At 25.5% G+C, this 10,700-nt stretch overlaps 1 protein-coding gene across 1 annotated transcript; it reads left to right on the top strand.

Annotated features, from left to right (window-relative positions):
- Window positions 1-409: 409 nt before the first annotated feature.
- LOC126841687 (uncharacterized) lies at window positions 410-10,349 on the top strand. The gene is made up of 15 exons (XM_050578278.1): window positions 410-597; window positions 1,437-1,506; window positions 1,586-1,615; window positions 1,711-1,758; window positions 2,352-2,405; window positions 2,835-2,864; window positions 2,953-2,988; window positions 3,101-3,127; window positions 3,259-3,312; window positions 3,754-3,780; window positions 4,002-4,091; window positions 4,409-4,438; window positions 8,230-8,277; window positions 8,731-8,820; window positions 10,048-10,349. Exons 2-15 carry the CDS (start codon window positions 1,443-1,445, stop codon window positions 10,347-10,349), a joined length of 930 nt encoding a protein of 309 aa, XP_050434235.1. The 5' UTR covers window positions 410-597; window positions 1,437-1,442.
- The last annotated feature ends 351 nt before the right edge of the window (window positions 10,350-10,700 follow it).

Genomic DNA, 10,700 nt, shown 5'->3' with positions numbered 1-10,700 from the left:
TAATCTATGTTCCAAATTTCAAAAGCTTATCTTAAGAAGTATTAGAGATATGAGAGTTAGAAATACTGGTTGAATAGGTTCGTGTAAAGATACACTGGCATTGCTAGAACTGCCGTGCGCTCCAATATTCCGAAAAAATGAGTGTCTTACCCAAAATGAATCACTCTGTATATATATAAATATATATTCATTTACATATGTTTTCAATAAATAACGATGAACAATCTATATATCACATATTTGTAGTATTGGTTTTTTATCCGAAAAACCTATAAAATTCAAAAACCACATTTATGAAAAGTATATGTTTTGAAAATAAAGTGATTCACACATATTTACATTGGATTTTTTCGGTCGACAAAACAGATATCGTTCGACCAGTTGTAAAAAAACCATTAAAACAGTCGTTTTAACTATCATTGCAATTTTTTAAGTAAATGATACTACCAAAACTGCAAAAAATTTAAAACTTCACACTTTTAATATATTTTTCTAATTTTAAACGTTTTCCCGCATCTAGAGCTTCTATAACATTTAATCCACTAGTCCCAATTCATTATACATCAAGGCCATACGTGAATAATCCAACCAACCATCGTAAGTACGCATTATATATAGATAGATGAATTTTAAACGCATTTGTCTTAGAATAACATACAGCATTATATTTTGTAATCTATATTTTAAACATATAAGTCCATGTTTCTTTGTACAACATTTTTTGTAAATAGATTTTAAAACCAAATGTCATTTTAAAAAAAACAAATCATGCGAGGGAGTGCAGGTTATTCAAATTCGGATTTGAGGGTATTTGTGTATCAGGGCATGCCTGATCAACATTGTAATACAATTTTGTTTCAGTTCGACACTTTTTCGCTAAGTTATAGAAAGTTAACGTTTGTGGGAGTGAAGAAGTTTACTTTTTCGACTTTTAACCTAACAAAGTCACTCAAAATTTCGGATATCTTAGATTAATCGGGCCATACTAAAACATGTAGTCGTATTTGCTGATACAAAAAAAAAACAGACATCATAGGAACACTAGCTCGGCATCGATACAAAAAAACAGCTTTGCAAATAAACTAGCAACGATAGGCTGCAAAATATGTTTTTAGTATATTGTATTGCCGAAATTTAATGTACTCAATTTTAAAATGTGCAATGATTATTCAAAATTTAATTTTTGATTTTGTATCTTTAAAATACATCTCAAGCTACTTTATATCTTGTATTTTAAGTTTATTAAAAATACAAAAACAATAGTAAATTCTGAAAATTAAAGGTATTACCAGAACACTATACCTTCTTGCTGGTTAGAAATTTTTGAAATACGATGTTTTTTCGAACAAATTAAGATTAAAATTAAAAACATATAATATATTTTCCAGAAGCGCCTGAACATTAAAAAAATTCATATATGTTTATTAATGTTTTAGATAAAAATGAAAATTTCCTGTATTTTATTATCATTAATGTGCGTAAATGTTTTGGCTAATATAAGTATAAGTAAGTATTTTATTTTCATATTTACCCACACAAGGACGATAAAATTAAAAAAAAAATAATATTTTACTTTTCTTTACAGCAGAATATATAAATATGGTTGAACTTCTGAGTAAGTAATATTTTATAATCATACAGACCAACACAGTACATTTTAAAATTTTACTATATTTGTATAAAACTATTTTTTAAAAACGTTTATCACAGACTTGCAAATTCAAAAAGCTTCTGGCTATAACGACGATTATATAGGAAGTAAGATAATAATAATTAATATACTAATATGTAATTGTTTTGGTATGTTGGCCTACTTATCAAATTATTTGTACATCAAAAATAATATAATATAGTAACAGTGTGCCAAACACTGTAAACGTTTTTAAGTTTTAAAAATAAAGTAACAAATGTTTGTACTCGTATTTACTAGGAGTCCGGAAATGCATCTTTACGGTTTTAAAATAAGAGTCGGCTTTTATAATACAGCACTTCCGAAAATTGTCTTACAAGAATGATATCTATATAAGTTGAGAATATTATCTGTGCCTTTAAGTTAAGACTGTAAAAAAAAATGCCAACACCTAACTTTCTAATAAATGGGCGAAGTGGTATCCTGTAATAGTGGTTGTTTTATATTATTGATTGGGTCTGTGCTCCATCGCTCATAAGCACAGGCCGTCACTGAAAGTTACTGTAATTTACAATGAGCATACTTTACCCCAGGAATAGACTAATTAGGGAACTGAGGGAGTTGCCTAATGTATGGTGTAATTTTTTCTTATGCTTTTCATTTACATTTTGATTTTATTCGGAACTTTTCTTTAGTTTAAACTTTTATTGGTTTGTTCTAGATGGATTGGAGCATGTAATTAAAGACTTTTTACAATCAAACGGCTATGACTCGAGTAACAATAATTATGAATTAATAAAAAACAATTTGGTTATGGATTAATTGTACACAAAAAACATCAAAAATATCTTTAACCCTTTTACTGCCATTGTGTTTTTCAAACTGCAACATGTCCCAACCATTACTATTATGGTAACCTGTTTCGTACTTCATTAATTGATTAGTACGTAAAAGTACGTCCACGGAAGTGAAAGGGTTAGAGAAAATGTTTAAATAACATATATTTTATTTTATCTTATTCTACTCCCCAATGCGATTTAATACAGCTATTGTATTTTCATTAGGTTTCAAACTTATATAATAGAGCTAAGCATTTTGTTCTGATCTACTTATACACATATTATTTTTTTTAACTTTTCTTTAGTTTAGTTAATGATAGACTAAAAAACTTAATTTAATACCATTTCTGTATTGCTAATTTCAGAGTTTATGAATGAAATGTTCACTGTGCCGGGTAATAAATTTAATCGAATTTTATGGAAATATTTCCTCACAGTCGTCTGATAATCATTAAGTATACAATGTTTACGATTTAATTTCAGAACATGCACTTACTTACAACTTTAATTATCTACAAGGTAATCAATTATCACTTTTATAAATTTTAAATTTCAAATTAATAATGCATTGCACAGAATTATATGTACAACATTGGTTTCCATTACATGTTTATATTATTTTCAAATGTAGGTGCCTGCATCATGGGCCATCTACAAAGTAATTTCATCTTTATATATTTCAAATTTCATATTTATAACGCTTCGCACAGATTTATATGTACAACATTAGTTTCTATTACAACAAACTATGTACATATATTTAAATGATTATTTTATTTTCGAATTTAGGTATCATAATGACACAATCACATACTCTGCAACGGAAATTATTTCAGACATTAGGTAAACACAAAATGTTAAATTTTTTAGTAAACATTTTTTAAAGGCCACTAAGCACCATAAAATGTGAGTGGGGTAAAAAAAATATTAGCTTATTACATTTTTTGGGATTTCAAACAAATCTTTAAACAATTTCAAAGTATACAGAATATAACTAGATTCATCAAGGAATAACAGCTTATCTTATTAGCAATATCTTATTGTTCTTTATATAAAATACAAAGAACAAAATAAACAAACATAAAAGATTAAATTATTATTAAATTCAGTGTGCAGAAAGTACTTACTTAAACGTTGCTAGAGAATAATTTAATGTTAATAATCTATTTTGCATTGAATAATTAGTAAAATAAATACCAATTATTCGTTTTAAAACGAATGTTATTGATAAATATAAAGACCTGGTTTGATAAACTGTAAAATGATGTTATATTTTTGTTACAGGTATTCCTATGGTCGATACAAACCAAAGTAAATACAAATTTAATCGTTCATTAAAAAAAAGTTATGATTTGAATAAACGATAAAATTTTCTTTATTTTTTTATTTACATTCAATTATTAATAAACTAAAATTTAGTTAAGGAATCATAATATATAACATCAAGGCGTACAATTTTAAAATAAAAACATAAATACCAATATATTAACAATTTTTGTATTATTAATATGGTAATATATAAATTTATGCAGGTAATGACATTTTAAGAGTGACCACATATGAAAAAACAAGAACTTATCTTACTGGAAAAGCTTTACATAACTTACGTAACCAAATATTTGGTGAGTATTTAAGTATAGAGTTTGAGTGGTTTTGCTTTTCTAATAACATGTATTTCTTACAGGGTGTTTCATAATTGATAACACAATCAATAATTTTTTAACTAAATGATAAATTATGGGTTTTCTTTTTGGAGAATCATTAATTTTTGTTATTTTTCAATTTTACAAGATATTTAAATTAATATCTAGAGCCTGGCGGTATTTTTCGGCTTTATGTTAATACCAAAATATTTGGCATTGATTAGTTAGAACTGTCATGGGTAAATAAAATAAACCAGGATGATTAACTAAAAACCATTTTTATATTATTGTTACAGATATTTCTTCACTTGATGATAAATACCAAAGTAATTACAAAGTAATCTCTTTCTGTTGTATATCCGACTGCCTTTTGAAATAATAATTACGTTTTTCGTTAGTATTGAATATAACTTTTAGCTTATTTAAATGATACATTTAGTTTTATTTATATTCATTTGTCCACACAGTAATTATAATAAAGTGAAACTTTAGTTTGGGAGACTTAATAACATATTACTAATATTGTATTCAGAGTTGTGCAAATTCTTATTCGAATAATTATTCGAATAAAAATTTATTCGAATAAAACGTTATTCGAATAATTTTTCTACAAATTATTCGAATAAATTTTTATTCGGCAATTTTTTTTTCAAAATTATTCGAATACAAGGTTATTCGAATAATTTTTTCACAATTTATTCGAATAATTTTTTATTCGAATAATTTTGAAAACAACATTTTCGAATAACTTTTTATTCGAATAATATTTTTACAATTTATTCGAATAAAAAATTATTCGAATAAATAATAATAAATAATGATACTTTTCTTGCGTACTTCAAATGTAAAAATGGTATAACTATTATATTCATTCGATGTATATAATGCGTAATAAAAAATGTAGGTATAAACATCATATGTAAAGTTTTAAAAAAAAAAAAGTATTTATTTTCCTCTATTCTTACTATAAGATTTACATATTATTCAGCTATATACTTAATATAAAGCATATATAGTACCAAAAATAAAACAAAATATCCTAGCCTATATGTAAGAAAACATTATTGACTTAAAGCAGAATTTGATCATTTTAAATGTGTTATCTGTAAATGATAAATTTCAATAATTTATTTCATTCTGTAAATCATATCTATAAGTTGTAATAAACTTCTGTAACAATTTAGGATTTTTGTTATACATTCGATTATGAATTGTCGTGATAAAAAGTTAAAATAAATGGAACTAGTAATTTTTTAAATATTTATTTACTAACCGATTTTTTTTTAATTTTATCATAATGGATATACACGGAGTACAATTAAATGTTTTTATTATTTCAAAATCTACTGTATGTACGAGTTTAGAAATTCGTTAACTACGGGTCCGTGAATATCTCACAAGATAATAGGTACTTTTAGTTTAATTTGCTTATAATTTTATAGTTATCTTATCTGATGTCTAGTTTAAGAATATTTGTTTAAAAAATATAGCTTAACCATTATGTGTAAAAGTGTTATGAACGGAAGGTTTTGAAATGGTAACAACTGTATTGCTTCTGGTAACGTATATATTTGATTAACTTTTAACATTTTTGTAATTTGCCAACTATTATGACTGGTAGATAATTTTAGCTAATACTATTTAGATTGCTTAAGTTCAAATTTTTGAATTGAAGGAAGGGTAAGATAAGTATTATTTCTATCTATGTGCTTTACTCTACTGCATTCCTCCTTTCATCTTAAATTTTTAACTAAAATAACTTCAAAACTAATTATCCAAAAATGGTTATTGATCAGACAACATTTTTAGATAATTATTCTTAATTAAAAAGTTAATCAAAAATATACGTTAACTTAAAAAATATTTAGTTTATAAGATTCACACATAAGGGATGGAGTTATATTATTGAAAATATCTTAAAATTGGGAGGACCATTAAATATAAATGTATAAAAAACAATAATCTTAATACGTGATATCTGCTGAGTTATTAAATCGGGCCATAGGTACCAATCACTACGTACAACACAGAACACTTTTACAATGCACCGTAACAAATACAATAGATCTATAAGCATACAACTTAAAAGCTTATTATCGAGGTGTTGAGTTGTTATATACAGGGTGATCCATTTAGTAGCACTCTTTTTCTCAAAAATAATAACAATTATACAGGTTAATTTAGGACGAGTGGTGGAAATGCGTACGGGTACAAAAAGTACTTTTTCTTTAAAATTTCTCCAAAAAGAAAAACTACGAAATAGTTATTATTTTTTGAGCAAATGCGTGTTTTACGTTAAATAGCTCACCCGGTATTTATCTACCCCTATAAGTATAGTAATACAACGTACACATTTTATAACGTTTGATAAGATATTTTAATGATCAGATTAAATGATAGAGGTACTGCTCGGATATATTTTTAAAAAGGTTTGTTAGTTTAACATTGCTAAACTGGCTTTTATTTTGATTATCTTTTGATTCCATTCGTAAAGTATTGATTGTTAACCACATTATTCTCAACATTATTTAGTTCTATGTGAATGTGTGTAGTGTAACGAACTAGAAAGTGTTTTTTATGAATCTTCTAAAATGAGTTCTTCAAATAGTTTTATTGTAGATAACTTTACGACACTGAATTTTTATTATTAGACAGTTGTAATTTTGTTTATTTATTAGTTTTCACTCGTTTTCGCAAAACTTAATTAATTACTTGTTTTTCAATGTTCTTTTGTTCTATGTCTGTATTTAAAGTAATATTGACTAAAACTTTAACTTATTATACAATACCTATCTATATTATATAAACTATTTCTTAAATTGTCCTTGGTTAATTATACCACATTAATGTAATAATATCGTCGTTTATATAAAAAAATGTCTACTGAGTATTCTATTTTTTCTTTTCATATTTGATAAGTAATTCCAATGTGCCTAACACAAAACTCAATTTGTGAAATCTGTAAATAAAATTAAAATACGTATAAAACACTTCACACTAAGTTTTCAAACCTTTGAAAAAGACATAGGTTAATTTTATTTTTTGTAGTTAATTTGTTTTTATTGAATTTAGATGGTGATAAGAAAATTTTAAATTAAATTTAAGATCTATCCTAGTGTTTATAAATAGTGCATAACATGTAATATATAATGTATATTAAAAAAATTATTATTAAAAAACATCACTTACAAATTATTCGAATAATGGTGTACAGTTATTCGAATAATTTCATATATGATTATTCGAATAATGTTAGTCGAATAAAACGTTATTCGAATAATTTTAAATATGATTATTCGAATAATTTTTTTATTCGAATAAAAAATTGTTATCTAGATAAAGACATTATTCGTGTAAAATTTATTCGAATAAAAAGTTATTCGAAAATTTTTTTTCAAAATTATTCGAATAATTTTGTATTCGAATAATTTTAAAAATAATTATTCGAATAATTTTTTATTCGAATAATTTCAAACATATTTTATTTAAATAAATTTTTATTCGAATAAAAGTGTATTCAAATAACTATTTTTGAAATTATTCGAATAAAAGTTTATTCGAATAATTATTTTTGAAATTATTCGAATAAAAGTTTATTCGAATAAATTTACTCGAATAATGTGTTTATCTAGATAATTATTTAGATAACGTTTTATTCGAATGATGCACAACTCTGATTGTATTAACATTACAATTTTGGACAGCGTGAATCAATTTTTAACAATACAATTAAGCTCACGAAGCGGTTACTGATCTTTTTACATAAATTATTTATTTTTTTATCTGTGGACTGTTGCCTTTTAAATACTAAACTTAATGTTTTTCTTGACTGGACTTACCATCTTGGTCTGTCATTGTATGTTAAAAAATGTCATATTGTGATATTTTCCAACAAACTGCATTTTTCCTGCACGATTACTTTCTTTTTTTTATTCTAAAGTTTGAAGATCACTTAATGACGGTAGCTAACATAACCTTAAAGCCATTTTTTTTATGTAACACCAGATTTTAAAATAATTAACTGGTTATCATAATGGTATTTTTCGAGTGACTGTTCTAGATAAAAATTACAACCAGTGTTGATTAACTATATAATTGTTTTATATTTTTGTTACAGCTGTTACTGTACATGATGATAAATACAAAATAATTTACAAAGCTACTCGTTAGTATTAAATAGAGCTTACGGCTTGATAGAAAGATAAAATTTGCTTTATATATTCTTTTACTCCCACAATAATTACAATTAAGTAAACTTTTAGTAGGGGAGACTTTTTTTAAGAGTTCTAGGATGTGGAGTAGTCTTTTAGCATTATTACCAAACAATGGTTCAGATAACAACTGAGCAAATACAGAATACATTTTTAGCCTATGTAGTTATTTTACTAAAAATACAGCACCCTCTTCACGACTAACTCTTCGATGATTTTCGGGCTAACGCTGATATCCATTTTCATTTTTGCACCCCTTCTATACTCCACCAACGCTACTGATATTCTTTTTACCATATCTTTTTACGTTTATGACGTTAAGTTAAAAAATAAAAACATAAATACGAAGATATAAATAAATATTATATTTTCAACCCAGTTATTTATACATATGTATATTTATGCAGCTAGAGCAATTATTAAATTGACCAAACTTGGAAAGGCGAGGAGACTTCTTACTGGAAAAGTTATACGAAATGTACTTACCCAAGCATTAGGTGAATATAAATAGACATTTTTAATAATATCTATTTCTACAGCGTGATTAATTATGGATAACTCAGCCAATTTTTTTTTAAATTACTAGAAAATGTGTGGATTTCTTTTTGGAGATATTTTAATTTTTGTTATTTTTCAATATTACACAATTTTAGAGCGGAAGGGGGTTTTTATATTTATGTTATTACTATAATATTTGTTATTGCTCAATTTATTTTTAAATAACTAAAAATTTGTAATTTTTATGTGTTAAAACACTTTAATTATTGTCATTATGCAAAATTTGTCGCAACATTTACACTTATTCATATTTTTTTTCTAGAGTTCTAGCAACAAGAACAATTTGTTGAAAATGTTGACTGGCTTAAAACTATTTTTGGATAATTACTTTAAAAGTATTGTTAATGAAGTTTCGAATTTAGGATGAGAATTGGAATGTAGATGATAATAATACTATACTTCATCCTTCCTCTTAACCTGTAAATAACTTTAAAAATAACTATCCACAAATGGTTATAGACCAGTCAAAAGTATCTTAAAGGAAAATAATAGAATATTTACTCATAATTATTTAAACTTTTTAGATTACTGTAGTCACTTTTCCGTTTATTCGACTTTTCTATGAATTCTTATCAATCATGTTTATTGAAAACCAGGTTAGAATTAATGAATTTTCAGTATTCTAAAAACATGTTATAAAATTGCACAAGCTTTGAGTAACACGAAAAAAACCACATGTTTTAAATTAAAAACTCAATTATAATGACTTTCTGTGGCACGAAAAAAAAAGTCAGAATTTTTTCTAAAAAACCGAGATTTTTTTTCATAAGGAGCTGCTTATTTATAATGTGTTGCGTTTGGAAAAAAAAAAGGATAAAGAAAAAACTAATACTTATGTATTATAACATTTTAATATCATTATGCGTATCAAAAATGCAGGGTGTGTTTTAAAAAGTTCGTCGAGGAGGAGGTGGTAGGTTCTTCAAATATTCCTTTATAATCAGCGTTTTGACCAATATACATATTATATATTATAATTGTATTGGTTGACTAACTGACGGCCCTTCCCGGACAGTGAATCCGTCTAGAAACCATCATGCCTGATGGTGATGCATTCAATAAGATGTTTTATTTACGTTTAGTAAATTTGTCTTGCACAATGAAGTGAAATAGTTACTAATAAGCTGAATTTGGCAATTTTTAACTACAATTTTTATCATTTTTAGCTGGACTGATTTTGTATGACAAGATGTATTCAGTTCATGAAATTTGTACTTTAATAGCAGTGTGGATTAGTTCAAAAACGGGTTCATTGACGATAAATAGAGTACATCATGTACAGGATATTGATATTTGTGTAGTGTATGATAAGGACTGGAATGTTGTAAAATACAGACCATTTAAGGGCATATATTGGCAAGTGAATGTCAATAAAATGGATACTAAAATAGAAGAATTAAATGTACAGCTACTCGACGATTCCAGTTATCCACGATTTGAGAACCAGTTAACAACCACAACATTTTAGACTAGTAATAAATGTATATTACTATAATATTATAAATAATTTTTACATACTGTACTAACATCCAAATTGTTATTTAATGTTATGGTTTTTCTAAAATAAACTTTGCTCACAATTATAAACTCATATTTTGTTGTTTAAAAATTATTATTATTATTACTATTGCATACCTATGGTTTTATTTTTACTGGAGGACGTTTTATGATCTAGATTGATAACCAATGAGGAGGAAGATTAAAGGCTCTCGCAAGACTATTTATTGCCCAATGAGAGATAAAATTATAATATGATCAGTTCAATATTCAATTGTATAAGAACTATTGTATTTGTTATAGCATTTTTTCGGGGTTTTAT

This window comes from Adelges cooleyi, unplaced genomic scaffold (assembly GCF_023614345.1).
Source record: "Adelges cooleyi isolate 19-005CV unplaced genomic scaffold, UGA_ACOO_1.1 ACOO_flye_CR_arks_rails_tigmint_CR_PRNA_403, whole genome shotgun sequence".
Classification (NCBI taxonomy): domain Eukaryota; kingdom Metazoa; phylum Arthropoda; class Insecta; order Hemiptera; family Adelgidae; genus Adelges; species Adelges cooleyi.
This window is presented reverse-complemented; position numbering and strand designations above follow the sequence as displayed.

Coding starts and splice junctions, on each gene's coding strand:
- LOC126841687 (XM_050578278.1), top strand. CDS start 1,443: ATGAAAATTTCCTGTATTTTATTATCATTAATGTGCGTAAATGTTTTG. Junction 1,759..2,351: donor TAACGACGATTATATAGGAA/GTAAGATAATAA, acceptor GGTTTGTTCTAG/ATGGATTGGAGCATGTAATT. Junction 3,781..4,001: donor TATGGTCGATACAAACCAAA/GTAAATACAAAT, acceptor AAATTTATGCAG/GTAATGACATTTTAAGAGTG.